The following is an 18,491-nucleotide window of genomic DNA, read 5'->3' on the forward strand; positions in this document are numbered from 1 at the left end:
CTCAGGAAGCTGAGGCGACCCTGACGGAGACTAGCCAGAGAACTATGGGCAGCCTGGCTACCTCCTAGTGGTGTGTGCGGGCAACGTGGGGTTCCATCAGGGGCCCTGCGGCCAAATGCCAGGACATACAACAGAACCCAACACAAAACCACACATTCAACACACAACACTTTTTCTGGCATTTACAGTGTTCTGTATTTCTTCACAGTGTACATATGGCGCAGATGTGGGAAACCACAGGTGGCGCCCGACCCTAACACTATGCACACTATGCACACTATATCTCCAAGTATTAAATTCCAAACTACCCTATAACATAGCACCGGTCTGGAATCTCATGCACCTGAGATTCTCACGTGTATCCAGGAGCATCATGGGAACTTAAATAAACGCTTCTTCTTAAATACATGCGTTCACTCTCATTCTACCATTGCCAACTGAAGACGTGTAAAACAAAAGCCACGTGTTATGGCTATTGGCCTTCTGTTTTCAAATTTCAGCATTGACAACGAAGGACGAAGACGTGCACTTCTACTTCCTTGCGCATATTTTAATCCTGTTTTTAAATCCTAACTTATTCATGCTAACTTAAATTTAAAATTATCATCCATTTTATTCTAACATCAATGCAGATCATAAAAAGGTGAGTACCATAATAAAATAAATTAAGCTACGCTATTATATTGTGTCAGTTATAAATGGTATTTTAAGAGATCTACAATTTTCGAATTAGTTATTTTCCTTAATTTTTTCATTTCTGTAGTTTTATTTGTTTTATGTTTGCTGTTGTGCCTCTTGTCTGAGCTGCATATATTATTATATTTTTATATATCTTAACTTTAGCTTCTTCATTAATATTTAAATTGTTACAAATTGTGTTATTTAACCCTCCTGATATTCTACTTTTTTAAAATTCTTTCCAGATAATATAGTTCATATAAATTCTACAGTTACTAAGGTGAATTAGAATAAGTAGAGTCAGCTTATGTAACATTTTAGATATTCAATTATAATTTATACGAAGAAAAGTATGTTAAGAGTTTTACATTTGCTGTGAACAATATTATCAATTGTGCTAGGATATTATGACCACTGCAGCATTAATAATTTTTTGCTTGGCACTAATTCCAATTTAAATTCAAGGAATTCTATGAACTCCTTAAATTTTTAAATTACATTATAACCTTGTTCTGGTTTAAAATGTTCGATATTTAAAAATAATGAAATCAAAATGATAAGTTAACGAAGTTAAAACACAAGGGAAAGATATTTTAGGAATCGATGCAAATATTTTTTCATGATTGACTACCTAAAGGAGATGGAGACATCATTACAGATGAAGAGAGCAGTAAAATGGGAGGAATTTTGGATATCCTCTCTGTTAGAAGTAGAAAGGTTATGGAAAACATCATAACTTTTTCTACCTCAGTTATGGAAAGGCAGAAGGTGTAGATGAAATTGTGTCATTATGGTTATATCAATTTATGCAGAGTTTGTTTTCTGAAAGATCAAATTAAGGCATTAGTTCTTCACATAGAAAGGGAAATAAAGCTGAATGTGGAAATTACGGAGCAGAGAAATAGTGTATCTATTAAAATCATTGCAAGTATCTTAGAGAAGAGAATAGAGTAGAGTAGAGGGCTAAGGTAAAGAAAAGCAACACGAGAATCACGGGAAACTTCTCTTAACTTACCTGGCAAACTCGTGTCCCCTACCACAGTTTCTTCCTATATTCTCCTTAAACAGATAGTGTGTTATTGGTAGTGGCAGTAGAAGTTGATAATGATAATGATTGATAATGGCAGCAGAAGTTTCTTATTATTAAAAGCAGATTATTGGAGTTCACGAGTGGGCTGAAATTTACTTACATGTACACCCACAGACTGCCTTAGTCTTAGGGTGTTTATCTCCCCCTTCCTGCTGTTTTTTCTCAATAGGAAATGAACTTCTACTGGTATTATCGATAACACGCACCATCAGTAGAAGTCGTTTTACTATTTTAAAACAGCGGGAAGTGGGTGATAAACACCCTAAGACCAAGTCACTCTGGAGGGTGTACCCATAAGTAAATTTCAGCTGCGAAGGCATTGCACTCAGGAATTACAATAATCTGCTTTTAATAATGAGAAAAAACTAATCAATACGTTGTTATCGACTTCTACTGTCACTATCGATAATACACACCATCTGTTCACTGAGAATGCAGGGAGAAACTGCGGTGGTGGGAAACAAGTTTGCTGGTAAGTTTTCCTGAAGTTTCCTGTGGTTCTCGTATTAGCTTTCTTTACCTTCGCCGACTAGAATATTGATGACTTTTGGGAAGAACAGGTAGGTTTTGGGCCAAACAGATCAAATATTCACATTAAGACAAATTCATGTGAACATAGCATTAGCAGAGGCATATGATGCAAGAAAGCAAGCTTATACAGCATCAGCCAAAAAAAAAAAAAAAAAAAACCACACTTCCCATTTGCTCCACAGGTTTGTCCATTTCTTCCTTGAATTTATTTAAGCTATCAACTTCCACAATGACAGATGGAAGTCTGTTCCAGCAATCAACTACTTGCTGGCTAAAGGGAAAATTCTGCCTATCTGTCCTACATTTGTCTTGTCTTTCCTCAATTTGAGTTTATGTCCCCTCAGGTTTGTAATCTGTGCAAGAGGAAGAATCCTCAGCATTGAGCCTGCTCAAACATTCTAGGCCTTGTACAGTTCAATCAGATCACCTCGCAGGTGCCTAGTCTCCAGATAATGCAATTTGCAGAACTTAAGTCTTTCTTGGCAAGACACCTCCCTTTGTTCCCCTTGCCAATCTTGTTGCCCTTCTCTGTACTCGCTCTAGCAACTCTACATCCTTTCTGACCATTAAGACCCGACCATTGCCTTATACAAAGGTATAATCACTTCCTTACACCTGCTAGCAAAATTTCTGTATATCATTGACAAGACACCATGAGCTACCCTTGCAGCTTGTCTGTACTGCTCAAAAAACTTCATATTTGACCCCACAATCACCCTCAGGTCCTTTTCATTCTCTACTATCTTGAGGTACCACACGGTACGTTACTCCGGGGTTACTGTTATGCAGTATTTCATTTGCCACCTCTCAGCCCATCTGCTCAACTTTTCTCGATCCTGTTGCAGAATTATACTATCATTACTGTCATTAACAACCCTGCCAACCTTCGTATCATCTCAAACTTCGACATTAAGCCTGATATACCTTCATAGTCGAGTGGTCAGGAACAGGAGTGCAGTAGGACAAGCTATTCGAGTAGACCAGGATTCTAGCCTTTGACTGCTAAATATGGTCAACCTGCACTGGACCAGCGTAGCACATCATGGTCCATTTCCTTCAACATGAATTGTTGAGGAGGCTTCCATTGTGCAGCAGATTAATAATGGCTACTGCTTATCTTTTTTTTTTTTTTGGCTCTTTGCCTTCATCAATACCTTTGATAAATATACAAAACAACAGTGGGCCGAACCCTGAGGAACCCACTAATAACATTAGTCCACAAAGAGCACTATCCATTGATTATCACTCTGTCTTCTCCCACTCAACCATCCTTTTATACATTGTAGCAACTTGCCCTTGCCGTAGCCTAGTGGTCAGGCGTGCGGGTGCATAAGTACACGTGCCTTGAGTGACTGGGCTTCAAGCCCGTGACTGCTGAATACAGTGCTGTTTCTTGTATTCTGTCTATCTTGTGAACTCCTTTGACTGTTTGGTCGTCCCGGAGTATAAACAGAAAATTTATTTATTTATTAATGCCATACTGCTCCAATTTGTACATTAGTCTTCCATGTGCACCAATATCAAAAGCTTTTAGGAAATCCAAGTATATGTTATCAACATTATTTTTTGCATCCAGTTCCTTTGTGACCACATCATAGTATCCAATCAAATTTGTCAGACAAGACTTTCCCCTTAACAAACCCATGCTGTGTCTGAATTATTATTGCAGTCTTGTCTAGATGATCCTGCAATGCTTCTTTAACCAGTAACTCCATATTTTCCTCGGATCAGAAGTTGAACTAACAGGTCTGTAATCACTCATGTCACCCCTTTGATCCACCCCTTTGTGAATTGGGGATATATTTGCACATCTCCAATCCATGGGGAACTCCCCTGAGTCCAAGGATGCTCATAATTATGGCTAAGGATTGGTTTACTTACTTCCTTTACCACCTCCTTTAATATAAGGAGGCCTTTCTTATGTTTAACTTCAACAATTTCTCCTCCACTTTGCTCTCAGTTATTACAAAATCATGTAGCTACCTGTTAGAGTTTGATAAGCTTCCAGTGTGCACTTCCCTACAGAATTTCTCATGTGTGTGTGAATGTAGATGCAGAATACTCATTCAGTTTATCAGCTATCTGAGCAGGATCATCAACAGTTGAACCATCGATATCAAGTGGGCCAATCTGATTCATCCCCTTCCTTCTAAGTTTACATAAGTAAAGAAGTCTTTGCCATTTTTCTTTGTATCCTTTGCCAAAGATTTCTCATAATCTGCCTTTGCTTGTCTGATGTCTTTTGCGAGTCTCATTAGTTTATCTGACATCCATTTGGGCCTAAACCTAGAACAGTATTTCTTAGTTGGAACAAAAGCCTAGTAGCTTCCAAGATTATTTCGTCGAATGCTTCCTATTTAGAATTTTCTGTTGGTAACATCATCAGTTGGTCCCATTGCATAGAATTTAATAACTGTCCGAGACCACTGTCATCACCTTTACAAAAGCAGAAACCCTTCCCTTATCTCTGTGAAACCACGTTTGATATTCCAACAATATCTGCCTTTGATGTCTTGACCAGCACTTCAAATTCATAAAATTTATTTACTATACTCTTAGCATAGGTGTACATGCAAGTATACATGCACCTGTTCTTACTCTTATTTACCCTAACACAGACCATGTATTTATTTGTTTCATGATGACTCCCAACAGTTCCTGAAATCCCCAGCAACTTGCTTTCTAGGCTGCTGCTCAAATAGAAGCCATGCAAGAATCACTTCCACCTCTGCCTGCAGCTATTGTTAATCTATTAGTCTGTGAATCCACCCCAAGCTAACAGTTTTCCGACCCACCTAAAACTGCCGCAATAGCATCAGCAAATATTTTTGTATCCTTTCTATTTAAGTGTATTCCATCCTTGTAGAGGCAGTCTCTTCTGTTAACAAGCACAGACCATGCAGAGAAAAGTTCTACTCCATGAGCCTTCCACAATCTCTCCAGCGCCAATTTTATTGACAAGACACTAATCATATACTCCCTCCTATTGAGCAGAATTGCGGACACTTTCAGTTGTAACCCTAACTTGTGACTTTTTTTCCAACATTTACCTGTACTTGTTAAGTAATTCCGCTGATCTCCTACTCTTAATGTCATTAGTGCTAATGTTTACAACAGTATCACCTTTTGTACCCTTAAATGATGATATTAGTTCTACAACGCCATCAACCTTAGTGTCTTGCGGACATACCTTGGTTCTATTCCACCTATCCTTTTAGCGCAATATATAAGATTGAACACAAGAATTTGTATTTAGGATTTGCTAATTTTTGAAAAAAGCATAGGAAAAATGCCAAATCCGTAGTGAGGAAGCTTTTGGAAACTGTTTAGATTAAACTTGGATCAATGCCAGGCTGCACCTATTTTCACTTTCTTCTTTATATATATATATATATATATATATATATATATTTAATTTTCATGGTCCATTTGATAAAAGAATGAAAATGGCTGACAGGTTTTAGTGTGGGAGATGCAAAATTAGATCTTTATTATATGTTAGCAATATTATGAAAATAATCGCATTAGGCATAGGACTACGATTGCAATTTACTATAGAACTGGTAGTGATACTTCACAATATTTTGTTTGTAGTGAACTACAAAGTAGTATAATGGATAGCATTGATTTAATTGTATCTCATATTGTGACTACCTTCACAACGAGTTACCATGATATTGCACTACCTCGAATAAGTAACGCTTCCCTAATAGAGAAGACTGTTGTTACTTATTCTTGGCAGATACCACCACCCATGCGGCACCATTTCAAGGCTTATTGGCCTATCATCAGTGGGCGGGTAGGTACCCTGGTGTTGCAATCATGCCAACCCAATTATGAAGTACAACTTCACAATATGAGAGATGCCTGATGGTGTGCATAGTGATAAACTAAGAAAATTAGCACTAGGTGTAGGACTACGATTGGCAATTCACTATAGAACTGACATGATACTTCATAATATTTCATTTGTAGTGAACTGCACAATATGAGATACAATTAAATCGATGCCATCCATTATACTACTTTGTAGTTCACTATGAACAAAATATTGTGAAGTATCGTTGCCAGTTCTATAGTGAATTGCCACTTGTAGTCCTATGCCTAGTGCTATTGTTTTCTTAGTTTATCACTATGTACACCATCAGGCATCTCTTATTCTGTGAAGTTATACTTCATAACTGGATTGGCATGATTTCAACACCAGGGTACCTACCCGCCCACCGATGATACGCCAATAAGCCTTGAAATGGTGACACCTGGGTGGTGGTATCCGCTAAGAATATGTAACAACAGTCTTCTCTATTAGGAAAGCATTACTTATTCGAGGTAGTGCAATATCATGGTAACTCGTTGTGAAGGTAGTCTCAATATGAGATACAATTAAATCGATGCCATCCATTATACTACTTTGTAGTTCACTACGAACGAAATATTTTGAAGTATCATTGCTAGTTCTATAATTAGCAATATTAGTATAAGTATGATACCAGGATGAAGGATCTTTGAATAAAATATAATAAAGAATCTCTGAGATAAGGGTTGTAGGGAATTGGAAATGAAAACTAGCTACACAAAACAAAAGTTATGAAAGTTGCAAGAGACAAGGAAAGTTTAGATTATAGACCACGTAATGAAACACTTGGTTATTTGGTTTAGTGAAGGTGGATAAGATTATACACAGAAGTAGAATAAGAAATGCCAGAAGCATAGGAAGCTAGCTAAACAAATTCATTTGGAGCAAAAGGGATATTAGTTAAAAGACAAGAATTACTTATTTATAACACAATTTTTAAGTCTGTACTTTGGATCCGAAAATTTTAATTTTTGTTCAAAAATTAAGATCTTTAGAAACTGAGAGTTTTAAGGAAAATAAATTAAATTAAGAGACAGCAACAATGTCAATACCATATTACAAATGAGGAAATAAGAAAAAATCTTAGTGTAAGAAAATGTCTTGACTTTTAATCAAAGGTAAGTGAAGTAAACTTAAACGTAGAAAAGGATGGGAGATTACCTTAACAGATATTTGAAGCCTTTTCACCCACTGGATGCAGATTTAGATGATTATGATATACATAGAATGTTACATATTTAAAGAAATATCAATAAAATTTTGCTTTTTATCTAAGAATTTCATTTCAGAGATGTGATAATTTTAAGCATCCAGTGAAAAAACTTAATTATGCAAATATAAATGGAATATTGAGAGTGATGCAAGGTGTAAGGAATCTTGCATATCAAGAATAGTGAATTTGTGTCTCATATTAGAAACGTAATTCAGGCTGTTTGCCAAATAAGCCAAAGGGAGTTGGGTCTCTAAGAAGTCAGAATTACTGGTGGTTTATTTACCCATCTTCCCCTTGGGTGCTGTTGTTGTTGTTATTTGGTTTTTAGGAGCATTAGCAACTAAGGCCATATTGCTCCGGGATATGCGGTGGTCATTCCCTGACCTTTCCGCATCCTCCGTATTTGGTGGTGACGGGCTCGAACCCTGGTCTAATCAAGAAGCGTGTGCTACGCACTGCTGCTCCTTCCCACCTGGCTACGGAGGTGCTAAAGAGGAGTTGAGTAAATAGAGACCAGTGAGTTTGGCTTCTGGAGATAGCCTATATAGTAGTTGCTAAGCCTTCATATCTGATATTTTAAACATTAAAATGTTATGTAACTTTTTTCGAAGATTTTCAGCAGCAGATCAGATGGAAACAAGTGTTGAATTATGAAAAGAACTTTTTGGAATTTGTGATCATGATTTAAAATCTTTAAAACTATTAGTGACAGAAGGTGAAAACTGATGTTATTTTTATGATCCACAGACAAAACATCAGTCTTCTGAATGAACGTTGTCCAGGAAGAAATGAATTTGGCTTGAGGGACAAAAGAAGAGGCCTGATTCCTGTGAGCAAAGAAAAATTGGAATTTACTCTATGACATTGCATCTGCTCATCATGGAACAGTAATTTCCAAATATCATCCCAAACAATTAGTAACTATTTTTTCAGTATCCTCCTTATTCACTTAACCTTTCATCATGTGACTTTTATTATTAATCCTCCCCCCCCCCCTAACTAAATCATTCATTAACCATTTTGCACATGGGTTCCTTGGCTTAATGTAAATGACCTGGATAAGTTTTTCAAGGAACTGGAAGTTTGTGAAAAATAAACTTATGTACATAAATGTTTCTAAATGTTAAAGATAAAAGCAAATTTTTGTTAAAAAAATTGAAAATTTTTAATTTAAAAAATTATAAAAAATAAAAATTAGTCATTACTTTTTTTTTTATTTGCATTACATGATTTGATTTTATTAACTTCTGGATCTGAATTCCAGGAATTTTTTCATTTCTTCATTTTCGTCGAGAAAATGCAAGCATTTTCTTGACGGTCACATTTTCTCAATGCTCTCATTTTCTTGATGCTTGTTTAAAAGGGCCGTGCCTCTTATGCTAGTCAGTACTATTATAAATATAAAAACAACTGCTCTATAAATATAGAGGTGTTTATAAGTAAGAGGCTGTCAAGGAGACATGGTACCATCTATGAACATAGAGGTGATAGCATATCTCTGTGAAATTTCAAGAGAATCTGCACATATACAGATGTGATTTGTTGATATTATTCTTACAGAACCTTGAAAATGTAATTATACAGTTGAATCTCGTTAATACAAAGTTCAAGGGACCCAAATTTTCACGCTTTGTAATAACAAAGTTTGTAGTAGCAAGATCACCCAAAAGTGTCAAAATGTTACCATTTTTTTTGGTACATTCTATATATCTAAAAATAATAATAGTAATATCAAAAATAAATTAAAAAATAAATTAATTTAAATTAATAAAATAAAATAATAAAAATAAAATATAATAGAAACAAAAGTCTTGTCTGACAATACAGTAATAGGAATAACACATTTTTTAAAGATTTTTTTTATTTGTAAGATAAACTAAGAGAAAAGCAATTAATGGAAATGAAAATATTGTACAGTATATATTTTGATATATACAATATTTTAGTCTTACAGTAAAAAGAATTACTGTCTTAATATAAAAGGAGACATATACATATACCTTTTATATATTTTGATATATACAATATTTTAGTCTTACAGTAAAAAGAATTACTGTCTTAATATAAAAGGAGACATATACACCATTAACTTTTTAATAAATTAATCTAATTTAAAGAAAGAATCCAGTGTTGTTTGCACAGTTTTTGTCCTTTTTTCCATTTTTAACTACAGCACAGACATATATCAAATGCAATAGTTGTTTCTTTATCAATGTTACTGCAGGCCAACGAATTCTCTGTTATGCTCAATGCATTTTGGGCATCTTTTTTAGATGGCAGTGTGTACTTCTTCACTTTTGCTGTTGCTGGTAACAAAAATGTTGTTTTGTTTGATGCTCAACAGCTCTTCTGCTGTTAGCGTTGCTGTGGTAGCAACTTCATCATCCACCTTCACAAACTCTTCAAATTTGCTGACAAAATCCATATACTCCTTCAAATTCCTCAATGTTGCTATCACATTCGTTTGCTGGACCATATTTTTCAATGATATTCTCTCCAAAGTCACTCTTAAGTAGTTGATTATTACACTTGATGCATTACTGTCCCAAGAAATAACAAGATTACAGATAGCATCCAAGACATTCCAAGTTGGCTGCAAATTGTTCCCTTCTATGTTGCAGATCAAGAACCTTATCAAGCGGGCTCTATATGCTCTCTTAAGGTTATAAATAATGCTTTGATCCAGTGGCTGCATAAAACTGGTGGTATTGGGAGGTAAGAACAGCCATATCTTTGTCAACTTAAGTATCTTGGCAGAATGTACTGTACAACAATCTAGAATCATCAAAATGTTCCTTTTTTCTGATGCCATTCTTCTGTCCACTTTTGATAACCAAGACTGAAAAATTTTGACCATAAGCCAAGCACTTCTGTTGGCCTCGTAATGACAGGGAAGTTGGTTAACTTCTTTAAAACATCTTGGCTTGGAAAACTTACCAATGACAAGTGGGCATAGTTTTGTACTGCCTTCTGAATTGCGGCGCCTCAGTAGCCAGGTGGGAAGGAGCAGCAGTGCGTAGCACACGCTTCTTGATTAGACCGGGGTTCGAGGCCGTCACCACCAAATACGGAGGATGTGGAAAGGTCAGGGAATGACCACCGCATATCCCGGAGCAATATGGCCTTAGTTGCTAATGCTCCTAAAAAAACAAGACAAACCTTCTGAATTGCATCATAACAGAACAGTGAGTCTTTGTTTACTTAATTTTCCAACATGACAAGACTCTCCTTGTCATGGTGGAAAATCACAAGTGGGCATAGTTTTGTACTGCCTTCTGAATTGCATCACAACAGAACTGCGAGTCTTTGTTTACTTAATTTTCCACCATGACAAGACTCTCCTTGAACAGTAAATATTTTGTTTTGGTAGCAAATTATAAAATAAACCTGTCAAATCAAGATTAAAAATACCTCTGCCTCATATTTTTCAAGAATGGACTGTACAGAACACAACCAGTCTGTAGCCTTTTCTTTGTTGACTAATCCAGACGCTGCAAATATTTTGCAAAACCAAGTTATTCCTGTTTTTAAATCTTTGGAGCCAGCCACTGCTGCATTTGAAGTCGCTAATTCCATGTTGCTGAGCTCAATAATGTACCCTTTCTTGCAAAATCGGGCCTGATATTGGCAAATTAGATGCATGCATTTATTTGTTGGTACCACTTGAAAATTTTTGTTTCCAGCTCCTCGGTTTTACTCCATGAATTCCTTTCCTGTTTTTTTATCGCTGCCCCAGTGTCACGCACTTCTTCAAGTTTTTTTGGATTTTTCTGTATTGTAGATAAAGTAGGTAAAGGGATGTGGTATTCCTTTGCAGTGTCCGTTGTACTTCGATCCAGCCTATTAGCCTAGAGGGCTTAGAGGGGAACAGGTATCCTGTGTGTTATCAGACACTCAGCCTAAAACACTGATGGATCCAATATCTCTCTATTACAGAAGATTTAGGAGAAGTCCGGTTGGCCTGCCTCCCTAAAATCCACTCATGCACATCTTCTCGATGGTAAGCCCTGTTACGTCACTTAGGTGGCAACGAACGTGTAGAGTGGTTCTCTTCAAGACGCCTGGTCAGCGTGAAGAGGAAAAGACCAAACCCTCCAGCATATGACAGCACGACAAAAGAAATGGCCCTCAGTCCCCAGCAGCTTTCACTCTCCCTCTTATGGCAGCGAGAGGATCAGAGTGGAAGCAGAGGGTGCTAAGAATCTCTGGGTACGACCGGGCTGCCATGCACGGAAACTGAACTTGGCCTGTTATAACGTAAGATCACTCATCGGTGAAGACAGGATATTAGAGCTGGAAAAGGAATTAGAAAATGTGAATTGGAATATCATCGATTTGGCTGAAACAAGAAGAAGAAATGAATCGCTTATAAGTTTATCAAGTGGAAATCTGCTGGAAACAGTGGAAACAGTGAAAGGAGTGAAGGTGGAGTTGGGTTTCTGGTCCATAAAGATTTTAAAAACAACATTTTGGAATTCAAAAGTACATCACCAAGGGTGTCAAGACTAACACTCAAGATTTCTAAGAGGTGCAAGCTAAAGATTTTAATGATTTATGCACCAACATCGAGCCATGATGATGAAGAGGTTGAAGAAATGTACACCAAAATTGAGAGTCTTCTAGATGAGCAGAAAACCCACTACACTATTGTTATGGGGGACTTCAATGCCAAAGTTGGAAAAAGGCAAAACAGCGCAGAAAGAGTAACTATAGGAAATTTTGGAATTTGTGGAAGAAATAAAAGAGGTGAAAGGCTTTGTGGAAGTAATGAACACTTTTTTTCAAGAAAAGGGCGAACAGAAAGTGGACATGGAAGAGTCCAAATGGATTAACAACTAAAGAAATCGACTTCATCCTCACTAACAGAAGATATATTGTGAATGATGTTACTGTCCTGAATAAGATAAATGTTGGAAGTGATCACAGAATGGTAAGATGTACACTTGATATAGATGTAGGAAAGGAAAGGAAAAAAAATGACTCGAGTAAATAATACGAGATCTTTGAGATAACAGAGGAGGAGAAAAAGCAGTATGTACTGGAACTTAAGAACAAGTTTGAGCTTCTGCAGACTGCTCAGGACCAAGATATCGACGAGGAATACTACAACTTTGTGAAAGTGATAAAGCCCAAGAAACCTATAGGTAAAAAGAAATCCAAAGAAGAAAAAATTAGTCAAGAAACACTTGTCATGATGAACCGAAGACGACAAATGAAGAGCAAGAAAAACACTGACAGGGAGAAAATTGAGTATACTGAGTTATGTAAACCCATTAAAAAAGAGACTCAGAGAGGACATAAGAAGATTTAACACAAGAAAAGTAGAACACACATTAAGGGAAAACAGAGGATTTAAATCAGTAGCCATGAGCAGTAATACAGAAAGACAAATGATACTGAAAATGGATTAAGGAGCAACACATATGACATACCCGATATTCTTCCTGATGAGGTAGAACATGCATTGAAGAAAATGAAGAATCAGAAAGGCCCGGGTGAAGGTGAAGTTACTGTAGAGTTGTTAAAATTGGGAGGAAGAGACATAACACAAAAACTGGCAAGGCTCTTCACAAAGTGCATTAGAAAAGGTGTGACGCCTAAGCAGTGGAATAATGCAATCATAGTTTTGCTGCATAAGAAAGGAGATAAATCAGAAATTGGAAATTATAGACCAATTAGCTTGTTATCCCCATCTACAAGTGGTTCACAAGGGTCATTACTAATAGATTAGAAAGAATACTTGATGAGAATCAACCGAAAGAGCAAGCTGGCTTTAAGACAGGATTCTCAACTATGGATCACCTTCATGTAATATCACAGCTAATGGAGAAAGCAAATGAATATAAAACACCATTATGCTCGGCATTTGTGGATTATGAAAAGGCATTTGACTCCATACAGCATAAGGCAGTGTTTCGGGCACTGGAAAGACAAGGCATAGATACCCCATATATTATGATTTTGAAGAAAATATATGAGAATGCTACCTCCTTTATTAGACTACACAAAGACAGTAGGAAATTTAAAATCAAGAAAGGAGTTCAACAAGGAGACACAATATCTCCGAAGCTGTTTACTGCTGCCCTTGAGGAAGCTTTCCGAAGATTAGACTGGTCGCAGAAAGGAGTCAATGTGAATGGAGAGTACCTAAACCATTTACGATTTGCAGATGACATTGTGGTCATAAGCCACAATCCCAAAGAATTAGAGGAAAATCTTAATCAGTTATGCACAGTTAGTAAGGATTTTGAACTAAAGATGAATATGGCTAAAACAAAAGTAATGATGAACAAGTATGCCACGGAAAGGGAAATAATGATTGAAGGAGCAGTAATTGAAAAGGTGGAGTCATATACTTATCTGGGACAAGTTATTAGCTGTAATAATGATAAATGGCTGGAAGTCAAGAGAAGAATAAATTTTGGATGGATAGCATTCAGGAAATATAGTCACATACTGAAGAGCAATATCCCAGCTTGTCTGAAACGTAAAATAATGAACCAATGTATACTCCCAACCATGACTTATGGAAGTGAAACTTGGGCACTCACCAAAAGAATGGAAGAGAAGCTGAGAACTACACAGCGAAGAATGGAATGAATTATATTGGGAATCTGACTGTTAGATAAGAAGAGAAACACATGGATTAGGCAGCAAACTTAAGTAAAGGATATTCTTATCAAAACTAAAGAACTAAAATGGTCTTGGGCAGGACACATAGCTCGAAGACATGATGACAGATGGACTAAGAAAATAACAGAATGGTACCCAAGAGGAGCTAGAAGAAAACCTGGAAGACAAAGGCGGAGATGGATTGATGAAATTCATGAGTTTTTGGGTAGTAAATGGATGGCCAGTGCTAAAAACAGAAAGAACTGGAAAGTTTCTGGAGAGGCCTTCATCCTGCAGTGGATTGAAAATGGCTGATGATGATGATAATTTTCGATTTAATTTCCATGCTTAATTCCGTCCGTTTACTTTTTTGTCGCCATAGCACTGCTAGATAAGATTTAATATAAACAAATTTTAAAGACACAAATTCCAAAAAAGATATCAGCTCAGATAAAATGGTACAAAAAATAGATTTCTGTATACTGTAGCAAAAGATTCTTTGAACTGGCATAACAATTGCAACTGACCTTAATCCCTTAGAGAGCAAGGTAGTGTATATAAGCAACTGAGAAAAACTGTTTTTATTCTTTTGTTAATTTAACAGCTCATCCTTCACAAAGATGTTTTTCAGTGTGCACTTACGTTATAGCTAGCATAAACTGTTTTTTTTTTTTTTTTTGCACCAAAATAATTTCTGACAAGTCACTGTCATCCTTTGGAAAGCAGAGGACTGGGTAGCCAGAGGCAATAATAGGGGCAATAATCAGACAGCTTTGCCAAGATTTGTATTAAACATACAAAATAACAATATTTATTTCTCACAGGGTGAAGACAAACTTTATAATATATATTAACCGAATTTTGTAATAAACAAATATATTTACGCAGAAAAGCCTATCCTTTCACATTGGAATGGTATGTGTGTCGTATAAAAGAGTACTTTGTATAAACCGAATTGTATTATAAGATATTATTGTATGTACATACTCCTTTGGCCCCTTACATTAAAAATGTAGCACCCTAATGGAGGGATTAAAGGGATAAAATATTTTGGAAAAATTATTCTAGCTATGATAAATATAATCCTGGAAGTTTCAAACAAAGGACTGTAAGAAAATTTCTTGTAATTCAAAAAACTAAAGGGAGAAAAAATTTAATATGTAATTATTTTTAACTCTTCTGTTTGTTTAAATGAAATTCATTCCAGGACATTTTTTGATCATACCGTGTATCTGTTCATATACAAGGTATGATCAAGCATAAATTTTTAACGTAATGAGCAGTATCTATGGCTACCGTGGTTTCTTTCATGTCGGATAAGAATTATTATCATTACTTTTTTTATTTTCTTGAATACAAATTTTTTTTATCTGTTATTATTGCATGATTTTAAATTATGCAATTATTTTATGTGAGAGGGATTAGTGAAATAAAAAAAACTGAAGGCAGAATTTTCTTGTAATCTTGTAATTTGTATATAAGGAGGGAATCAAATAATTTGTATTTTTTTTCCAGCTGGTGCAGCAAATGCCTTTGGCTTCCTTGCACTATATGGCTATTACTATTACAAAGAAAAGATAAATGTTCACATAGAGCAATGTTATAAGTTTCTAATGTTAGGTGATGCGGACATTCCAATTAGAGAAAATTAAAAAAAAAAAAAAAAACCATTCTGGTGTAGTGATTGAGTAAGGTGTGATTTTACACCCTATTAGGTTACTTTTTTCCCCTCCTAAGGTGCAGGAGACGTACTCCTTAATCCATATACAACTAAAATGACTGCAATTATGACTGTTTGCTAATTAATGGAATTAATTGTAGACACTCCAGCATAAATTTAGATAATTTTGGCAAAGGTAAAGCAAGCCCACACAAGAATCACGCAAAAGTTCGATTAATTTACCGGTAAAAGTACTTTGCCATAACGGCATTTGTATTGTTGCTCGCTCAGTAAACATATAGTGGGTGTTATCGGTCAGAAGTAGAAATTGAATCCCATGGGAGATTGAAACCCTCCCAAAGTGGAGGGAATAACCTGACCTTTTTTTCTTTAGAATCACTGGTGAACTAGTGGATAAATTGTTTATTAAGAAAAAAAAGGCAAAAGGTAAAGGAAGCCCACACGAGAAGCATGGCAAACTTTGAAAATGTTTACTGGTGAAACTACGTTACGAAAATTTTTCACGACGCCAGAACTTCCAGTATGATTCCGTACGTGATTCAATTAGTGTGATTCTAAAGAAAAAAGGTCAGGTTACCTCCTTCACTTCGGTAGGGTTTCAAGCTCCCGTGTGATTCAACTTCTACCCAAGACCGATAACACCCATCTCTATTTACCAAGCGAGCAACAATACAAATGCCGTTACGGCAAAGTACTTTTTACCGGTAAATTTCATCGAACTTTTGCATGCTTTTCATGTGGGCTTTTTTCTTTACCTTAGCCATAATTTTTACTAATTACAGTAATATATATTTTTTAAAATTTTATTTTTTAAGATTTTTATTATAAATTAAATATACATATTAATACTTTCAATCCCCAAATAGGGGAAAAATATTTACTTTTTTTCCCTCCCATTTCACTATTAACTTGCTGTTATTTCTAAATAAATTCCTTATTTTGTATGCAGTTGTTTTGAAGATTCCCAAGTTTTAGCATCTCAGAAGCAGGCTGAACTTCTTATAGCCCAACAGGTAAAGTAAATCAGACTTCATTTAGTTTTTCATAATAATTAATACTACAGTAGCGTATATTTAGACAAGGATATGGATTATAGTAATATCATATATTTATATTTTAAATCTGGAATCTCATTTATATATATATGTTGAATGTTGAATAGATTATTCAAAAATATTGCCAGTAAAGAATATAAAATTATGATAACATTACCATAAATTTAGACTTATACTCATTTAGTTTTAAATTTATTATGGAAAATGATATAATTGTTTCCATAGATGCATAATCATTATATTCATTAAACTTTTCACAAATTAATGCCTCTTGATCTTGTATTCAAAGGCGATTTTAAAAACTAGTTTTTTGGATACCACAAAACATCCCAGCTTTCAGGACTGCATTCATATGGAACTAAAAAGTGTTCTGCAAGTTGGATGCACTGTAGTTGAACTTATCCATTAGAAGTGTACAACAAATATTGCACCAGAACTTAAATTTCTATCCTTACAAGGTACAGGTACTACAAGAATTAAAACCTCACAATCTCTTCTTACCTGTAAAAATTTTTGTGAAGAAATGTTAACTCAAATGGTTCATGATGAAGACTATATTCACAGTCTGTGGATGATCTGTTTAAACTCCCTTTCATCTAACAGTTGTGTGAATAAATAAAACTTTCTTTATTGGTTGAAAGAAAACCCCTGCCAATTCTACCGCAACTATTGCACAGTGACCTGGTAATAGTGTGGTGAAGTTTCATCTCATAGCATTATTGATCCATATTTTTTTTTGAAGATGATAATGGAAGGCCACTATACGAACATGAACACAACTTTTTTGACTGATGAACTAGCTACTAGGTGTTCCTTAAGTTAGAGGCCAGATGGTTTCAACAAGATGGTGTGACTTCTTATGCTGCTAGAGTTTCAATGCTTTTTTCATAACTACATCATCCAGGAATGGTGACATTTCTTGGCCTCCAAGGTCTTTAGACTTGTCAGCATTTGACTTTTTTTTAATTGGAAACACTTTTATTAAGGTATACTTTTTGTTAAGGTATACTCTCATCCCCCCACACAATATTGAAGAGCAGAAAGAAATAATTTGTGAAGAAATTGCCAGAATTTCCTTGGAGATGTTATGCTGCATCATGGGAAACGTGGAAGATTACAAGAATGCTTGTACAGAGATAGAGGTCACCTCGAGAATATCATCATCAAAAAATAAGTGGTGTGCTATGTAATTAAGATGGCATATTTGTAATTTGGTAAATACAAATTCTTTATTTAATTGAGTGTTTAAAATTGTTGTTTCCCTGCCTCACTCTATAATATTAAACACTTGTCAAAAACTTCTTAATTCCATTCCCCTCCCCTCCCTTCTTTCCCCAAATCTGCTGTTGAAAAGCATATTGTGATTGGGAATCGTGATGAAACCTGGATGTGCAAAAGCAAGTCAAATAAGAGTTTGATTGTTTAAATTAAATTATGTTCTGCTGCAAGGGTGTAAATTTGATGATTGATATTAATGCTTCCACTAGAGCACAGTGGATGTCTTATATGTAGGCTATTCAATGTGCAGAACATTGAACAGGGGGTGATGTGATATGGTGGAAAAGATGTATGTCTACAATGATTGTATGTCATGCCATGAGCATATGAATCCCAAAACATTACTGTAATGGAAGAAAGGAAGAAAAACTATAGAATGACTCTTGCCCAGGATAAGTTCTCACAATGACTATAGAAAATGCTGCTTTGGCAGGTATCAGGGCAGATCAGTGTAGGATACTTGATGATGTGAACAGGGAACTGGATCAGGGCTGCTC

General features: G+C 35.7%; 1 protein-coding gene across 3 annotated transcripts in view; it reads left to right on the forward strand.

Annotated features, from left to right (window-relative positions):
* The window catches only part of ida (anaphase promoting complex subunit 5 ida), a 435,748-nt gene that overhangs the window by 87,347 nt on the left and 329,910 nt on the right, over nucleotides 1-18,491 (forward strand). For all 3 annotated transcript variants that reach the window (XM_090371999.1, XM_090372001.1, XM_090372000.1), the window contains exon 6: nucleotides 16,611-16,674. In XM_090371999.1, the coding sequence (XP_090228125.1) occupies nucleotides 16,611-16,674 (64 nt within the window). The remainder of the gene's footprint in view (nucleotides 1-16,610; nucleotides 16,675-18,491) is intronic.

The sequence above is a fragment of the Mastigoproctus giganteus genome, chromosome 4 (assembly GCF_048544385.1).
Source record: "Mastigoproctus giganteus isolate SK-2022 chromosome 4, ASM4854438v1, whole genome shotgun sequence".
Classification (NCBI taxonomy): domain Eukaryota; kingdom Metazoa; phylum Arthropoda; class Arachnida; order Uropygi; family Thelyphonidae; genus Mastigoproctus; species Mastigoproctus giganteus.